At 38.9% G+C, this 20,176-nt stretch overlaps 1 protein-coding gene across 2 annotated transcripts in view; it reads right to left on the reverse strand.

Moving 5' to 3' along the window:
• Window positions 1–19,776, reverse strand: part of USP38 (ubiquitin specific peptidase 38) — a 33,085-nt gene extending 13,309 nt beyond the window's left edge. The window contains exons 1-6 of one of the 2 annotated variants that reach the window (XM_068989843.1): window positions 19,095–19,776; window positions 17,407–17,542; window positions 10,893–11,022; window positions 8,359–8,460; window positions 3,913–4,071; window positions 1,854–2,047 (exon numbers count right to left, since the gene is read on the reverse strand). In XM_068989843.1, the coding sequence (XP_068845944.1) occupies window positions 1,854–2,047; window positions 3,913–4,071; window positions 8,359–8,460; window positions 10,893–11,022; window positions 17,407–17,542; window positions 19,095–19,776 (1,403 nt within the window). The remainder of the gene's footprint in view (window positions 1–1,853; window positions 2,048–3,912; window positions 4,072–8,358; window positions 8,461–10,892; window positions 11,023–17,406; window positions 17,543–19,094) is intronic. The other variant, XM_068989844.1, reaches the window with a different exon arrangement.
• Between the last annotated feature and the right edge of the window lie 400 nt (window positions 19,777–20,176).

Genomic DNA, 20,176 nt, shown 5'->3' on the forward strand with positions numbered 1-20,176 from the left:
GAACAGGTCATTCAGAAAAGAGACACAGTGAACAAAGATACTAGAGAGGGCAAAAAACTGTAAAGGTCAGCCAAGATGCACTAAGACACTTTTGTCCAGATTGGGAAGATTTTTTAATACTGATTTTATCAAGTACTGCTAAAGGGATGGGGTCATGGGTACAATCATGTATTAGTATGCAAGTTCAAATGCTATAACCTTTCTGGAGACCAATGTGGCACACCCTATTCAAAGAATAGCCTCTATATCATAGGCATATGGGCAGATGTTAATTATAAGCAAAACAACCTAACATTCATCATTAGGAAGATGATTAAATCAACTGTGACACATCTATTTAATCAGAATGACATTGCTCTGCCATTACACTAACATGGGACTATTTCCAATATAAATCATCAAAAGAAAAAAAATAAGTGGCTGGAAAAGAATAAACAAGATTCTTTGTAAACATATTTTTAAAAACCAACGCATTTGTTTTGTACTAGATAAATCTTATCACTGTACAAAAATAGGTCTGGAACAATGCAAGCAAAACAACAGATACCTATGCGAATGTCTGATTTTTATTTTATGTACTCCTAGATTTATTTAAGAATTTACATATTACCAAAGAAATAAAATATGCTGTCCGCCTATTTTGAGATGGTATTGGCTGCTATAAAATAAGATGTGCTCTTTGAATTGTAGCTGTCAGTTATAACTGCTTTGAGTTTTTGCTTTCTCTATCATTTATAAAATTAGATGGCTGGATTAGATGACCTCTGGTGGTAAGACATGGATTATTTTGGTTTTATGCCTAGTATCAGTTGTGTCTATGAATAAATATTTGCTTAGAACACAAGAAAAAACTCCTAAAAACAAACGAACCATTAAGCCAAATGAAAACGCCTTAGTTTTGATTGTATATATTGAGACCAGGAAAGAAAGTAAAGCTAAACTCTTCAGCTTTTAGTTTACGATTCCTCTGTGATCAGTCGCTCAGTCATGTCGGACTCTTTGCAACCCCACACCGCAGCCCTCCAGGTTCCTCTGTCTATGGGATTCTCCAGGCAATAATACTGAAGTGGGCTGCCAAACCCTCCTCCAGGTATGATACCTCTAGGAAGGCACAAAAACTTACAAAGGCCTAGATTTCAATTTGTAAACATCTTTGGTCAAGTTCCATGAATATTCTATTGGTATAGAAGAGAAAAATCCAACCAGGTTTTTGCCTTCAGCGAAAGTTCATCACTATTTTGTACCTTTACAGATTAAATTCACATAGCTAACAGTCACTGATTTCAAAAGAAAATGTATTTGAAAGTAAATCTGTAAGATGGCAAAGGAACATGTCTGTTATACATCTGTTCAGTATCTATCAACTTGGGATGGGAAGCAGAGCTTGAATTTCTGTAAGGGCAGGGAAGAAGTTATTGATCTGAGAAACAGCAAAATACCTACAAGCAGAAAAAACTAAATATGACCACCTCAAAAGATACACAGGTTAAAAAAAAAATCAGTCTTACAGGATAATAACAAATTGTACTTGAGGACCCTTAAACTCTGTGAAGTAAGTTCAATCACTTCCTCTGATATATTAATAAATATCAAGCCAGAGTAATTGAAAGACTCTAAATGAAATAAATAATATAAACATGAAGTATAATTTATATAAATTAGCATTTTAATAGCTCCAGGTACTAAAAGCAATTTTGTTTCTGAATAAGGCAATTATATGAAAATATTAATATTTTTTCTGCCATATGTAAGAAATAATTTGAAGACAATCTCACCATCTTACATTTCATCAGCATGCATCAATTTCTACAGTAAAAATGACAAATTTTTTTAAAGTTCAAATTTAAACTTACTCTGTGGCCATAAACAATGCTTGTATAACACTGTTCATATAACATGTATTCCCTAGATTAATAAGACCAGTTTTCCCAGTTTCAGATTTTCCAGAAAGTCTAGACAAGCAAGATGCCAAAGAATTGGATTGAGAAGTCCAGGCACTTTGATTGAGAATCAATTTAATCTTCTCTTCACTGGGCTTAGGAAAATCCTGTAGATCATAAAGAGGAAAAGTAGTATAAAATATAAACTATTTTTTGTTATTAACACCATAAAGAAGATTCTTCCACTGACATTTATTCTTTCTTTTTTCCCATTTAGTTTTGACATCACTGATAGTACTTGACTGGTCATCAAAAAAATCACAGTACATGGCAAAAATAATGGTCTCCAAAAATGAATAAATATCTCCTAGAGTTTATCAAGCTGAGGAATACTCAAGAAATAGGAACTCAAGTCACATTTGAACTATTTCTACTTCCTATTTGCCAACAAAATATTTTCAAAATAAACCTCTGCCATTAGAGAATATGTGGCAGTGCTATTCAAAGTCTGTAGAATGAGGACTTAGCACACAACTGAATTAGCTTAATAGTCTGCTTTCAAATTTTCCAGTAAAATAAGAAATATCTCTTTATCATTGACTACTAATATTTACCCAGTATTAACCCTTAGAAATGAAATCTCAAAGTAGTCAGAGAATGAAAAATGAAAGTATCTAAGCACAATGACCTCTGACTTTAAAAAACAAAACTCCACCTCATGTTTAACCATAGAGAAAATTATTACAAGATACAGTTTCTTCCCCGCTTTGTGACATATGAGATAAAATGTTCAGTGTCAGTGGTTTTCAAGCATGAGTGGAGTCCTGGAGACTAAGGAAAGCTGGCAAAATCTTGAAGGCTTTTTTGGACTGCTGTTACCACCTAAAGCACTTAAACCTCAGAAAATACTTTCTGAAGGAATTTTAATCTTTTGATTTTATTGTTGTTGTTGACATCTAATGGAAAATCCTTCCCTTAGTTTAACAGGGAGATCCATGCAAACTGAGCCTACTTTAGTTATCAGAATTTTCAGCTTTTAGAGGTGAAGAATGACATTTAACAACAGCAGTAGCTTTCATCTATGGACACAGCAGCATTGCAGAAAGAGGTTAATACTGCTATCAAATCCATGACAAAAACCTTTATAAAGACACACATTTACTTCTGAAGTGTCCAAGGGTCATACCAGTAGTATAGCTTCTTTGCTGAACAGTTTTGTGTTTTGGCCTCATCCAAACTCATTCTAACTAGAAACTCTACAGTAGAAAGAATATGCTTTGTATTCATTTCAGATACAGAAGTAAAGATAATGAGACCTTATACTTTATTTCAGACCTCAAAAAGGAACATTATCAATAAAACTGATTTCTAACAACTTCTGAACACATCTAGCTGAAGGAAGTTCTCCAATTATTTTGCTGTTCCCTGATTAAGCAATACATTTACTAAGAGGAAAGTACGCTTTCTGCGACCCATTTTTCAAGACAAACAGAATCAATGCTTTTTAGATCCAGTATCCACACAAAGTTGAAAAACAGTGTGTTCACAAATAATTCAAGTAAAGATTCTAAGATATATGAACATTCATGAACAATCCATAGCAAAAATGAAATAAAAATCAGAGAAGAAACAGAGGTCAAATACTGTAATTACAAGGCCTTCCTTTGAATCTAAGACGTATCTTACATATTTTGACATTTCTGATATTGGGAAGCAACTTATGTATCAACTTAATATATCCTTTTTTAAAACAAATTTCCTCCAAAGCTGTTACGAATTTAAAGATATGCCTTATCATTGTTGGCACTGTAGAACTGAAGAAATATGGTTATTAATTTGGAGAGTAATAGCACATAACAAAGACATCACTCTCTAAGAATTATTGAACCACGGTTCCAATTGCATTTTTCAAACAAAAAGCACATTTCCATAAAAAGGTAAATTGAATAGCTGGTTATAGGAAGGTTCATCGCATTCATCTACCATATCATAGGCTGCAGCTCCACAAAGACTGGTGCAACTGTCATCATACCTTTATTGCCTCCAGGATGGGTTCGTAGAGATCTGGAAATCCAGAGTAGTGGTACATCATACAGTGAATCAGTTCTGTTAACTGCACTAGGAAGGCTGTACTGGAAGGCAGACCATCACTTTTGAAGGAATGAACCAAATTAACTACATGAGGAACAATCTGAACAGAAAAAAAGACAAACATTCTTCAATTTACACAAACTGGCAACAAATTCCCTAGCCTACAAATGGAATAGGGTTTCCCTGGTGGCTCAGACTGTAAAGAATCAGCCTGCAATGCAGGAGACCCAGGTTTGATCCCTGGGTTGGGAAAGATCCCCTGGAGAAGGAAATGCAACCCACGCCAGTACAAATGGAATGCAAGTGTTACACGATCAGCAGAGCTCTTCTGTATGTTCAGTCACTGCCTTTTTCTAAAAACGTTACGAAGTTAAACATTTCTAGAATACCAAGGTAAATCTAGTTTTTGAAGCATATATAACTGTAATCCATAAGACCCCTCTCCTCATGCTTATACTCCATTTAAAACTAAGGTACAAAAAATTAAGGTAATAAATAGGAGCCTAAGTCACTGCTGCCATTCTAAAAATGGCTTAGACTGAAAAATGTTGGGGCTATTATATTTACCAGATTGTTTAATAGGGACAAATGTTTAAAAGATAAACCAAGCATTAGCTTAAGAGTGCCATCTAGTGTGAATTTTAGATTTTTCACTTGAAGGAATTAGACATATTATCCCAGGGACGGGGGAGCCTGGTGGGCTGCCTTCTATGGGGTCACACAGTCGGACATGACTGAAGCCACTTAGCAGCAGCAGCAGCACATTAGAGACTGCTTCAAGAAAATCTTCACGATAACTTATCCATACAACTAAAATTACAGCTGAGGCTACAGCACCACCTCTATTTTAGACAAGGGACTACCTTTATTTTAGGGACGGTGTCTTATGTAACCATGGTTATCCTTACTAATAATCCCTATGTCCCACCTCCAAAAAAGAAGAGATGATTCTAAAAATAAAGAGAATTAGGAAAGTCCATTATTTTTAAGGAACTGGGGTTAGAAATTAAAGTGAAATCTAAAATGCTCATTGCTCATAACTATGTAGAAAACTATTAACACTGATAATAAGCACAACGTCCTTTCATTTTAAAATTAGAGTAAAAAGTCAATACAAAGCCAATCACATATTTAAGAGATTATTAACAAAATAAATGCTACTTTGCAGCAATGGCTCATTAGTACAGAACTACACTTATTTCAACTAATTATTATAATTTGATACTACATATTTAGAGTCCACATGTAAAAAGCATCTTACTATTTTCTCTTCGTAGAACTTTTGTGTATGTATGTGTGTGTATATATGCAGCAACATGGGAAAATATTTATTATGTGATGTTAAATTTAAAAGAAGGATACAAAAATTACATATTGATTATAAATATAAATACAACCTTGTTAAAATATTTAGGGGAAAAAACACTGTAACGGAAAACAAAAATTAGTGTAGTGAGATTGTGGGTAATTTCATGATATATTGCCCTAACTTCCTATATTGTTATATTTTCTTTCTATACAAGTTTAACTTTGTTGTAAATGAATTATACACTTACTACAAAGAAAATCTGACGATACAAACATGTATGAAGTAAAAGTCTCCGTCCCACTGTCCAGCGAAAGACATTGGTTGTATATCAAACTTCGTATGGCATGTCACGGCACATACCATATATGTGATTTTTTTGTACAAATGGAATCAAACCTATATACTGCCTAGAACTTTTCTTGTTTCAACTGACAATCATCTCTTGCCTCAAATTCATGCAAAGCCTCTCAAATGATCTCCTTGCTTTCACCTTTTGCCCTCCTTCAGACTACTCTTAAAGTAGCCAAATGAGCCAAATAAAAAGCAGTGTAGAACAGCTATTTGGTTCATGGCTAACTCATGACAAAAGTGAAGTTACAGCCAGCTCTATGGTCTTACCATCAAATAGCGAACAATTACAGTTATATTCCAATCAGCCCCCTTCCTTCTTGTAGGAAGAAATTCATTTTCTTAAAATAATAGTGCTATTCTTCATTCTCCTCTCTCTGGTTTTACTCTTATGCTTTGAGGTCTTAAATCATATTTTTGCTTTCACACCACTTTCTTTAATCTTACCTCCACTGAAGGCATTAATCTGACCATAAAACTACCAGTTCCTCATGGTTCACACCACTGCTATCATCGCTACATTTCAAAGCAAATCTGAATTATAATTTTTCTCCATAAAGCCACATCTATCAGATATTTGCTAAAATAGTCAGAAATCCAAAATTATGGTTTCCTCAGAGGTGATAGGAGAGACAAAGATGGAAGAGAAGAAAGAATCTTTAAAATGATTATTTAATTTATAATACTAAATCGTCCAAAAGCCTTCCTAGTGTAGATTGGATCTTTGTGGACAGATAATATACCTAGTTATCTACTATTACATCTTACACGGTAAAAAACGATCACTGACTCAGAAAGAAGACTAAGTTCTTCACAAGTGTATCAGACAGATGTCCAAGCAGGTTATTATCTTCTAAATATCTGAAAACTGATTTTTTTTTCCTGAATGAGCAAATCTGAATATTTGCAGACATTACTGTGATAGTCACTAAACTTAAGTTAGTATTTGAGAAAATGTGTATAACATTTAATTAGAAGGCTTGATACTTTCTCTTCCATTTAAAATTTGTCACTTATAAAAAGCATATGAAAAGCAAATGGTCCATAAAAACACACTCTGTAATATCAATCTTGGTTTGCTTCAAAATATTCTAAATGATTCCAGGTTACTGTTCATACTTAGCAACTCCTAAATCTGAGTCCTTTGCTGAGTTGTTTAGAGTTACAGGTGATTTAACTGCTGCATGACCCACTACTAGATGCCCAAGTTAATTTTAGTTGAGTCGTAGGTCAGGCTATACACAGTATGTAGACAGAATAATTAGGTTTTTGTTTTTAGACTTTATTAAGCCAGATCACAGTTTCCTATTTTAGCTCTAACTGTTCTTTAAATAAATGATTTCATATTTACTTATTTCAATAGTCAAATATTTCAAAGTCAACCATTTGCCATTTCAATCACTTTTTTATGGGGAGGGCGAAGACAACAAAAGGTAAGGAGACCCCTTCCATCTTTTAAAATATTGAGCAAAGAAACAGGTTTAGAGTATAGCAAAAGTGACTTATCTGAGAGAATAAGGAATGTGTGGAGATTAATAAACATTAGAATGGATTTCCTCCCCAGAAAATAAATAAATATAAACCTTTTCTCAAACAGCTGATACATGACTGTGCCTGACGGGAGGAACAAATAGTTGTTTTTTTCCCTTGGACGATTTTGCTAGTATTCTTGCTATATTAGCTCAAGTTTGAGTTTTGTGTAATGGATAACAAGTTTATTAACTGATGATCAAGCTTACCAATTAGAACAATAAACTACAGAAATCACTCCTCCTAAGTCATAATGTATTATAATGTAATTACTTGTTAGTAAGGTTTACTTCTGATAAGCCTGCAGATTTTCCTTCAGTGGAAATGGGGCACTGAGTAGCTGATGTGACACATAATTCTCTGAGGGTAGTTAAATTTCCAACCAACAATCAGCAACTGAAATTCTGCATTTCATCTGTCTCTTGCCTCTTTTGAATATGTTTGTGGTGGGCCAGGCCTCCTAAAATTTTAAACTGTGGCTGTGTTGATTGAGCTTCTAGTCCTGTAAAACTGAGGATCAGACCTTGGAGGAAGTCAGTAACCACATAAACCACAGTAACCACAGTAACCACATAAACCATAAAGCACTGCTTTCCTGTGATGCCCTAGACAGAAAAATGGACAGGTTCTCAAAGTTACATTTTGTCATTTCTCACTTGCAATAACTGATAATCAAATAAATAATATGAAATCAAACCAAAACCAGTGATGCAGCTGGTTAAAAGTGGTAGGATTCTGGATATATTTTAAAGGAGGAATCAACAGAATTTATAGGGTATGAGCTGAGAGAGAAGGCAAAGCCCTAATTCTAGGGCAATAAAGACTGATGTTCTCCTGCTTCTGAAGTTCTAGAGCAGTCAGTGGTTTCAAACCATTTTTCTCCTCCTATGCTGCTCATGTGTGCAACAGACAGTGAACGGTGACACTGACACGTGACACTTCTCAAGTGCAAGAGTAACTTTTAACTTTCAATTGCTCGTTGTGATCACAAGTGGAAGTTTTGGTGAGACCCAAAACATTCTAAAATATATTCTTTGAGAGGAAATCTCACAGTATCAATTTTAACAGGACTCATAAAGCTACAGGAAAATAGATTTAGGACCAATCTATAATCTTTTCACAAATACAAATGTGACTCAATACTAAGTTGAAATTTTAAAACAAGGTTTTTTGAAGTAGGAAACTTGTGTCATAACTTACCAAATGGAACGCCTCTGGAGAATGCTGAAAACTAAGCAGCATGTGAGAAAGAACTGCGAGAGCACCAGGTCGCACGAGAGGAAACCAAAGGCGATTAAAAACCTGCCCAAAAGACAAGCATCCACTTTAAGGTCTGGCATGGAAACCATTATCCCAATCAGTGGCTACTTTCATTGGGCCCTAAATTATTGATGTGCTTATCTCCTTCCTGGGAAGTTTTATCATAACATATACAATTAAACTCTGGGAGAGGGAGAAAGTTAGGAAATAATATGACAGAGATCAAGGGAGTATAATGACCCCACCAACTCTTAAAACTACATAATCAAATAAAAATCTGTCAAACAGATTTTTGTATCAAGTATCAAGGTGATACTCCCTGGACCATTATTCATTCAGAAAATACTTACTGACCATCTACTACTGCCTGGCTCTATTGTATATACTGGGAAAACAATAGTGGATTCAAAGCAAACCTCTGATCTTAGAGGGCTTACTGTCTAGAGGGCTGGGTAGAGGCAATTAAAAGTAACATGAGAGAAAAATGCTATGAAAGCGAGGCATGTTGAATAGGGAATGCTGAGTGGCAAAAGGCTCTGCTGTTTTATTATAGGGAATTAAAAAAAAACGCCTCATGATAAACGTGACCCCTGACTACAAAAAACTGAAAGGAATGAGACTAAGTCTGACAGATTAACTGGGAGAAGGGCCTTTGCTCTGCTTATACTCAGCACTGCAAAAGCCCTGAGGCCTCCAGCCTGGTGGACTAGAGAGATGCCGAGGAGGGCAGTGTGTGTAAATGAAGCACGGAGACTGAGGCGGTCATGGTGGAAGACAGGACGAGAGGAGCAGCAGTGGCCCAGGTCGGGGAGGGCCTCGTGTGATGCCTGAAGGGGATCAGGGGCAGGAGCCACAGGGCTACTGCAATCAACATAGCCAGGGGTGATGCTTCCAAGGCAGGAAGCCCAGATTTGATCCGTGGATTGGGAAGATCCCCTGGAGGAGGCCATGACAATCTACTCCAGTATTCTTGCCTAGAGAATTCCTTTGGACAGAGGAGCCTGGTGGGCTACAGTCCATAGGGCTGCATAGCGTCGGACACAACTGAAGTGACTTAGCACAACTGGTGATGAATCTGCACCAGGGTGGTAGTGATGTAGCTGGTTGAGAGTGGTAGAATTCGGGATATATTTTAAAGGTGGAGTCAATAGGATTTGTAAGATATGGGCTGAGAGAGCATGAAAAGAGACAAGAATAGCTTCAAGGTTGAGCCTGAGCACATGAAAGGCTGCTGCTGCTGCTGCTGCTGCTGCTCAGCCACTTCAGTCGTGTCCAACTCTGTGCGACCGCATAGATGGCAGCTTACCAGGCTCCCCCACCCGTGGGATTCTCCAGGCAAGAACAAGTTGCCATTTCCTTCTCCAATGCATGAAAGTGAAAAGTCCAAGTGAAGTCGCTCAGTCGTGTCCGACCCTCAGCGACCCCAAGGACTGCAGCCCACCAGGCTCCTCCATCCACGGGATTTTCCAGGCAAGAGTACTGGACCCCAGCCATTGCCTTCTCCAACATGAAAGGCTAAAATAGTCATTTAAGATGGGGAAGACCAGGTTTGGGAGGGAAAAATCAGGAATTAGATTGTGGATAAGCTGAAGCTGAGATCCAAGTATATGGAGAGCTGGATACATGAACATGGAGTTTACAGGAGAATAATGAACTAGAAATAAAACCCTATCAGTCATGAACTTAGAGACGCTGCTTAAAGCCATGGTGGCTGTGTGAACTGAGAAGAAAGGAAGCCAGAGGTGAACCTCGAAGGCACTCTAAAGTTGGAAAGATCCACACCAGGACTGAGGAGCCAGTGAGCTAGAACAAAGTCCAGGAGAGTAAAACATCCTGGAAACCGAGGGAGGAAGGTGTCTCCAGAGGGAGTGACCAGCTATGCCAAATGACTAACAGGTCAGAGGAGAGGAGGCTTGAGAAATAACTTGAGTTAAGCAACACTGGAGAGCACAGGTGTCAAAGATCGTTTTGGCAGAAAAATGGTGGTAAAAGCTTGATTAGTTAGGATTCAAGAGCTAATGGGAAGACTGTGTTTTCATAATAAATATTTGAAAACAGCAAAATTATTATTATGACCTAATCTTAAGCAGCATTTTAAATTTCTAAAGCCTATTCAAAATTTTTATTCAAAAGAAAACCCAAAACTAGATGCTTTAACGGGGACCACCCAAAGATAAAAAGACTTATATGGACTTATATGGGTCTTACTTCCTAGGCAGCACAGGTGGTAAAGAACCCGCCAATGCAGGATATGTAAGAGAGAGATGCGAGTTCGATCCCTAGGTCAGGAAGGTCCCCTGGAGAAGGAAACGGCAACCCACTCTAGTACTCTTGCCTGGGAAATCCCATGGACAGAAGAGCCTGGAGGGCTACAGTCCATAGGGTTGCAAAGAGTCAGACATGACTGAAATGACTTAGCACACATGTATTACATGGCTCTATACATTCCAAAAGATTAATATACTCCCACTTACCAATTCTATTTTCAGTAAAGTAACATCTATCAAAATAGTAAACTTCTGGACAGCTGCCAGTCCTTTCAAGAGTGCAATCACCCATGTGTCTACGTGCTGAGCCAATGGCCAGGACAGCCAGTCAATCATTCTGAAAATTAAAGGATAACAAAACTAGTACCATTGACAATAGCTTTGACATTATTCAGTTAGGAATAACAAGAGTAACTACAGTAGTAGTTACAAAGCCACTCACTTTGTGACTCAATATTTACTGAGCTTGCATGTGAAAAGTACTATTGAAGATGTATTTCCAGTGTATTAATTCATTTAACCTTCACATCAGTCCTGTAAAATTCATTCATAACCTACAGATGAGGAACTGAAACACAAAGAAGTAACTGATAAAAGTATTTAGGGACCCCCAGCTAATAAATGGTGAATTGAGATTTTTAAACCAAATCACTCTGACTTAAAAACCTGGTTTGTTTTACTATTTTTGTTGTATATATTCACCCAAACTGGATTACTGGATCAAAATCAAATAATACAAACAAGTGGCTGCTTGTACTCAGGGATTTCCAATCTTGTCAACTGACAGTCTTATATAACACATTTGTATAAAAATAATTTCTGATAATCATTCTGCATAAATGCAAAGTTTCTAATTTATTCTTCAGTAGTGTCAATTTATTAGGCAAACTTACTCTAAGAACAGTTCAAATATGGCTATCTGAACTAAGACATGCATATGAAGCAAAATTTCTCCTTTCTTGTGATTACAATCTAAATAAATATAAAATGTACTGTTAAGAAAGGCTATATTTTGAATTGTGAAACAGGTCTCTTCATCTCTCTCAAAATTCTACTATACAAAGACAACAAAAAGAAATTTCAAATAGACAAAAGGGCACCAAGTATACAAACACTGAAATGGCCTCGTTCTGAAATAGTGAGCGCTCTTCTCTTTGAGTAGGGCTTCCTTGGTGGTTCAGTTGGTAAAGAATGCGCCTGCAATGCAGGAGACTGGGGTTTGATCTGTGGGTGGCAAAGATCCCCTGGGGGAGGAAATGGCAACCCACTTCAGTCAGGATTCTTGCCTGGGAAATCCCATGGACAGAGGAGCCTGGCAGGCTATAATCCATGGGGGCCCAAGAGTTGGACATGACTTAGTGACTAAACCACTACCACCACCTTTTTGAGTACCAACCCAATTAAATGAAAATAAAGTAACATGGGGTATGATGGAAACTATCCCTTATGTTAGATATCAACCACAATGAAGAAGATGCTACAATGCTTCTGGAAGGCAACTGGGCCAAATGTTCATATTATTTGATTTTGATCCAGTAATCCAGTTTGGGTAAATATATAATAAAACAAATAGTAAAACAAACCAGGTTTTTAAGTCAGAGTGATTTGGTTTAAAAATCTCAATTCACCATTTATTAGCTGGGGGTCCCTAAATACTTTTATCAGTTACTTCTTTGTGTTTCAGTTCCTCATCTTTAGGTTATGAATGAATTTCACAGGACTAATGAGAAGGTTAAATGAATTGATACACTGGAAATACTGTGAATGTCTCCCTTCTAAATGTTAAGATGAGGAAATAAATACATCCTTTGATTGTACAAAATGTAAAATACATAGTACATAAACATACGACCAAAAGAGCAACTAACACGTCAAAAGGACTGGCCTTCATATTGATATAAACTATCTCCATTAACACTGGAGCGTTATCTTTAGTAAGATTTTTGCCCTTAACGATTAACCTGTCCTATCAGACAGAGTGGCTTCAGAGTTCATACTGATTTTACCACAGGTTATCTGTATGTTTCCTCTATACTCTACACACATTATTTCTTGTTCCCTTTCTTGTTTTTCTGGCCAACAATGATGATTTTAAGTCATTACAGTTGTCCCTGAGAGCTGTTCCACACCTTTCAACTGTTGTTAACCTGGTTTTCCCAAGTCTGTGGCCACTCTACATACCCAGAGTAGAAAGTAGTGACATTTGCATTTGTGTGTGGAGTATATTCACTGCAGCACTGCTTACAATACAGAAAAAATGCAAAATTATCATAAGGAAATGACTTATATTTACTATAGAACATTAGGTAGAATTTTAAAATATGAGATAGGTCGATATGAATCTATCCACAAGGATCTAACACAAAAATATCTGAGCTATTATTGAATTAAAAAAGAAAAAAAAATGCTGGTAAATCTTTTTCAAAACTGATTTGTTTGTTTAAAAGAAAACATGAGTACATGTTTTACGTATATATATATATTTACTATAAATGTGTACATGAAAGCACTGTGGTTTAGAGAAGGAGAACAAGTGAGCACCTCTCTTTGGCTCTACAGACTCTTCCCCGTGGGGAGCACAGTCCCAGAGTGGAACCAGACTGGGCTCCCTAGCACACGGGGCCCAAGTTACCCTTTAGCTCAGGTCCAAGGGGAGTACAAGTAAAGCTGAGGGGGCAGAGTAGCAAATTCCACTTGGCCATGGCTTTTCACCATCCCTAATCACCCAATCAGCCTTTGCCTCCATCCTCTCCACTTCTAGGCTCCCCTCTCACAAGCCTCTATCTAGTCTTGACCTTATCCCATGTGTAACCCATGTCCTAACCACCCTAAAGATACTTCAAGTCAGAAGTAACACAAATTTGAAGCCCTGAGAAGGCAATGGCAACCCACTCCAGTACTCTTGCCTGGAAAATCCCATGGATAGAGGAGCCTGGTAGGCTCCAGTCCATGGGGTCGCTAGGAGTCGGATACGACTGAGCGACTTCACTTTCACTTTTCACTTTCCTGCATTGGAGAAGGAAATGGCAACCCACTCCAGTGTTCTTGCCTGGAGAATCCCAGGGATGGGGGAGCCTGGTGGGCTGCCGTCTCTGGGGTTGCACAGAGTCGGACACGACTGAAGCGACTTAGCAGCAGCAGCAGCAGCAGCAGTATTCAAAAAATATTCAAATCTCTATTATATAATAGATACTGCATTAAATGCTAAAAATATAACTCTAAATTATGATGTATGCCTTCAAACTGATAGGGAAAGTTAGGAAATATTCAACAGGCCACACAATAAGTAGCAGTGTTGGCATCTGAAGCAATGATCTCATTACCTGCTCTGCTGGCAGAAGAGACACTTTTGGCTACACTTTAATTACATTCTAGTCTTGCTTCAGTTTGATTGGATACACATAGGCTCAAATCCTCTCACACACAGTCACTCTAGAATCAGTTATTTTTATGGTTAACTACTGTAATCTTATCCACTGTGTATTGGTTACAATTTGAATTTTAAGGACACTTAACCCTGATAGGCTGACTTAATTTCCTACTATTTAAAGAACATTCAGTAGCTGCAATAAATCTTGTTTCCTCCATTAGATTGTGGGATTAAGAACAGTGTTGTTACAGTTCTGTTTTGTTTTTTAATCTCTAATCTTTGATCTGCATTGAAATGGAGCTGAAATCTATTGACTAAATGAAACTATTTCCCTCTAGAGCTAAAAAAAGGACATGCAACTTAAAAAAATTAAAACTGGCAGGGCTCCCTAGTGGCTCAGACAGTAAAGAATCTACCTGCAATGCAGGAGACCCGGCTTTGATCCCTGGTTCCGGAAGATCCCCTGGAGAAGGAAACAGCAGCACACTCCAGTATTCTCGCCTGGAGAATTCCACAGACAGAGGAGCCTGGTGGGCTACAGCCAGTGGGGTCACAAAGGCTTGGACATGACTGAACGACTAACATAATATTATGAAAGGCATCTTAATTTCACTTTTATATGGCAGCTTAAGGGCTAGATCCAGCTTTCAGTCTTATTCTTTCCAATGTTTTAAAAATTGGAAAACTTCACATAAAAAATGGACGTTGGGCTTCTTCTGAAAAATCAGGTTAGCGACACTGAACTCAAATTTTCCTATGATACAGACTTAGAGAATGGAACTTATGATTGCCAGGGGAGAAGGATCGGGGAGGGGATAGTCAGGGAGTTTGGAACTGACACGTATACACTGCTCCATTTTAAATGGATAACCGACAAGGTCCTACTGTACAGCACAGGGGACTCTGCTGCTCGATGCTGCATGGCAGCCTGGACCAGAGGGGAGTCTGGGGGAGAATGGATACATGTACATGTATGGCTGAGTCCCTCTGCTGTCCACCTGAAACTACCACAACATTGTTAATTGGCTATATTCCAATATAAATTAAAAAATTTAAAACCAAAAAAAAATTCCCCCTTGATAATAAGACAACAGAAGTTGAGGATCAGCTTTCTCTTTTAAAAAGTGCTTATGAACCCTGTTTCCTATTATTTCAGTTGTTGTTTAGCTGCTAGGTTCTGTCCAACTCTTTGTAACCCCATGGACTGTGGCCAGCCAGCATCCTCTGTTCATGGGATTTCCCAGGCAAGAATACTGGAGTGGGTTGCCTTCTCCATGGGATCTTCCCAACTCAGGGATCGAACCAGCATCTTCTGTGTTGGCAGATGGATTCTTTACCACTGAGCCACCAGGTCAGTTACACCTGGCCTATTTCATCCTTCAGTGTTACTCATCTAGTTTTGGTACAGTATCTGCATTTGGGTTTCTGTGGGTTACAGAAAATGACAGTGAAGCATGACAAGCGCTATGTGTGAAATACAGAGCATGAGGGAGTAGAGGGTGGGGTATGATAAAAGTAAATGTTACTATCCTTTTCATTTATATTTGTAATACAAGAATAATTACTCCAGGTACACTGTAAGTTAAATAGGATCATGTAGGAGATAAATTGGAAATGCAATACAAAAAATGGATCACAATTTCCCATAGAAACAGGTAGGTTAAAAATAATTTCCAAATTATATCTTAAAATAAATTCTTAAGTTGGAAACTATCGTTGTTTTGAAGAGGCTGAAAAACTAAGACTAAGGGTGCCATCAGAGAACCCCACGAACAGTATGAAAAGGGTGCTATACCCAACATTGCAAATCAACTGTAAGAGTAAAAAAGAACTAGAGAGCGAGATTTGTACACATGTAAATTTCTGAGAACCCAACATAAAATATCAATACTGAAGTTTATATGTTACCTCATGACTGTAATTTATAATTAGTTAAAATATAATCTGTAATGCGAAAACATTTTGTTCCAAATCCTTACATTTTCTTTAAATGTGCTATCAATACACACATACAGGGGAAAAAAATAGAAAAAATTACAAAACAAAACCAGACAGATATGAAACAAGAATAGGAAGACAGGGAAATAACTAATAACATCTTACCTTTGAAAGAAAAATTAGTAAATTATTAGATAGTATTGATGTCCTTCCCCTTATATCTCCAAAAGGTCTGCACTCTCATTTCCTTCATATCTTTACTTCAAGGTCACCTTTTCAGTGAGGGCTTCCTTGTCTATCTTATTTAAAATTGCAAACCATTCCCCATGCTTTATTGCTTTCCTACTTTTTTTCCAAAAACATTCATCATACTATTTTACTTATCGTATTGAATTAAATCTAAAAACAGAATCAATTTTAGGATGTATAATTAGGTTATATACCACCGCAGCAACAAAAGTTCTGCAATTTAAACACCAATGACTATACCTTTCAACATCTCTGAAATCAGGATGTATCTTGGAATCAATATAATATGTTGATACTGTCTGCCTGCTTCCCCAACTACATGTCCATGAGGAGAGATATTTCTATCCATTTGACTTTTAAACATTGCTTGGCATTCCTGGTAAGTGCCCAATAAATGTGTTTGCATAGCTGAATGACCGGAAGCACAAGAGTACAAGAGTACTGAGAAGTAAAAACAACATGAAGTCTACAGCTGGACATATAAGACTAAAACTGAAAATCATCAGGGATAAAGAGAAAGCATAAACATACCAGGAGAGCCTAACTACTCACAAAGGAAAGATAATCAAACCGACTGCAGACTCCATACTAGCAACAACAAATGCCAGAAGATAGTGCAGTATTATTTTCAAAATGCTAAGAGAAAATGATGATCAGATTAGAATTCTGTGTCTTGCCAAATCATATACTTGAGAATATGCAAGAAAAAAAACACACTTTGAACAGACTAAGAAAGTCTTACCCAGAGGTCCTGGTTGAAAGAGAAAGTAAAAGTATGTACTAAGTAAAGGTTACAGGCTTAGTCAGGAAGAAAAAAGAAGATCCCACAGGGAGGAAATAGGTTTCAGGAAATGATACTGAGCAAAGAAATTCGTAAAATATATCGATAATCCAACCAACTCCTGACCGTACAATAAGTGTATATGTGTGTTATATTTTTGTAATTAAAAATGTTGAATTGAAAATGTATTTGTGAATTACTGGAATGCCTGCAAGCCTACAGTAAGGTAAATGATTCAATTAATTAGGAGAATCTTTATATATTTGATTCCATGATTTCAGTTCTGCACATTGCCCTAAGTTTTTCATTACCCACAAAATACAGCAAAATAATCTTCTCCTTCCAAATCTACAATTACCATCTACGATGTTATGAAGGAGTACCTGCAAAGAGCTTGGGTCATACTCGCGTCTTTTACATTTGGATCCGTAGTAAGGCTCCTGATGAGAACTGTGATCATCTGAAGAGGGATGTGCTGCACGAGGCTCGCCAGTGCTACAGAAGGTTCAAATGAAGCATCTATATTGTTTTAATGAAAAAGACAAAGGAATACGGCAAGACGGTTTGAATGAAGTATGTGGAGAGAACAATTTACCACCCCTTCCACCAAGTGGTTGTTATGCTCCACCTCCTGTGTAGACGCTAACATACAAGGAATGTTGAACTGCAGAAATGAGACATTAAGAGCTAATGGCAATGAACGTTCTTTCTACAGGAAGAACTACTGCAACATAAAAACTATTCCTATCACCATGTTTAGTCCATAAGTTACTTTATTTTCTTGCATTCTTTAATACTGTTTTTGTCGTGCTAAAATAGTCATTTGTAAAAGCAGTAGTCAGAAAAGAAATGCAAGGCATCGTTTAAATTAACCCCTTAGATCCTCCAAAGTAGCTTACTCCTATTAATTACAGTAGTCATTACACTGCTCTAAGGACAGTTTTTAAAATCTCTTAAAGAAGTAGAAATTAAGATGAATTTTAGGGGGACTTTGCTTAAAACACATAAAAATTAGGCAAAGCCAAGGTGAGCACCTTTACTGCTAAAGGTGAGAAAGTTCTGGGGAAATCTAATTGTTCTAGCAACACAGGCAATATAAGAACAATTACAATTAAAAAATAAACCAAAACTCAGATGATGCAAATACACAGTTGGTAATTCTTTCATAAATGCATTTAATTCAACAGAAAGCATGAAGACTGTTAAAACTCTAGTCTTAGTTCTAATTCTCAAGATAAAAGGGGGTTCCACCTCCTTCACAACTTCAGTTTCCAACAACAGCCGGGAAGGATGACGGTACCAAGCAGAGAGGGAGTGAACACAGTTTTGGATCTAGTGTTGCACAACTTACAGAGCTGGAAGCTCCATGTCTGGACAAGGAACATAAACACACAGTAAAATTTCTGGGTGAGAAGGCATTTTCCTGTTAAGTATCACCTGATCCCCTCCTGTAGTTCTAAGGTCACAATTCGTGGCCTATATATACCTGGAGCGGGAAACACCAATCACTCAGCCCCCTGGCATCCACTCTCACAAACTACTGTGGACAGAGAACACCAATATTCAGCAACTACACACTTAATTAGGATAATCCAGTAATAAAACAAACAGCCAGTCCAGTAATTAAAATGTGGGAAAATTCAGAAGCTAAGGAAAAACTCATGACAACAAGATGACAAAATCACAGCACGATTATGATACGGTAAACATGATTATGCTGCCATTAGTCACTCACGAATAAAAGCTTTACATGCTTTATGTAGTAGCTGTCATCCTCAAAGCATTCCATAACTTGAGCAGAGGCTGAGTAATTAAGCGACTTGTTTCCTGCCAAAGGTCTTAGACCTGGACATTCTCAACCTTTAAAATAGAAACACTGTCCCCCCCTTTTTTTTTTTTAAGTCCAAAGTGACAGGCTGATTATGGCAAGTGGAAGAGAATCTGGATGAGGGTGTTAAGATCTGCTTTTCCACGAAGACGTTTTCAGAGCCGGGAAACGAACACGGTGTGTATGTAAGAGACACAAACTACATTTCCAAGAAAGGCTGTCCGTGAAGGCCACGACCCTTACCTGTGGAGGAAATGCTTGCAAAAACTTCTTGCAGAGAAGGCAGCAGGGTGGAGGGCTCGGCCTTCCAGATGTTCTGCAGCAAGTTACTCACTTTTGTCACCTGCGAAACATATTCCCGCAGCTCTTTCTCCTGGGTGGACACGCATTGGAAGTGGCCTATCGTTCGAACCAGCTGTTGGCAGAAGGTGATGGACAACTTCCCCTTGGGGATGCACTGCACGAAGTCTGTCAGGAGGTCGCTGAGTCGGGCGCACAGCTGCGGCTCCGGCCTCTCGCACACCATCCGCAGCACCTCCACCTGCAGCAGGCTGAAGAGGTCCAGCACCGACGGGCAGCTCATGATCAGCTTCAGGCCGTTGTGAATGTAGTCCACGATGGCTACGTCCTTCCTGTCCAGCGAGTGGTAGCCCTGCTGAAGGAGACCCAGCACGAACGTCTTGTTGAAGAAGGACTCGAACTCCGGTCGGTGGTAGCGCGCGTAGGCCTCCAGCACTTGGTGGCCCACCTGCCGCTGAAAGGGGTCCTGGCCCTCCAGGATGAGCCTGGTCGTCAGGTCAAACATGGCCTCGCACTGCGCCTCGTCCAGCCAGTGCTCCGCCGACTCCACCACCTTCCGCACGATCACCCGCTTCAGGGGCAGCGGGTGCGAAGAACTCACCAGGCCCTCCAGGATCTTGTCCATTGTCGCCACGCGGCAAGGCCCGGGCCAGGGGGTGAGGAGCCGGTGGCCACGGCCCCGCGGTGGGCCAGGAGAGCCCCGGGCCGGAGGCGAACCTGGAGCGCAGCAGCAGCAGCAGCGGGACCGACCACCGCCACCGCCGCCTCAGTAGCCACATTTATCGGGCAGGGGGGCCCATCCGAGTCCGGGCGGGAGTTGGCAAGTCTGGGGCGTCTAAGAACCGGCCCCGTCCGCGCTGGGCCTAAGGAGCCAGAGGCCCACACTCCGCCGCCGCTGCCGCCGCCCCGGGCCCGCGGTCTCTCTCAGCATCAGCGCGGAGGGGCCAGCGGGGGCCCCCCCAGCTGCGGCGGGCACTCAGGGCCCGGGGCTGCCAGCCGCCGGGTGAGAAAGCGCGCCTCCGCGC

This window comes from Capricornis sumatraensis, chromosome 17, assembly GCF_032405125.1.
Source record: "Capricornis sumatraensis isolate serow.1 chromosome 17, serow.2, whole genome shotgun sequence".
In the NCBI taxonomy this organism is placed as follows: Eukaryota; Metazoa; Chordata; class Mammalia; order Artiodactyla; family Bovidae; genus Capricornis; species Capricornis sumatraensis.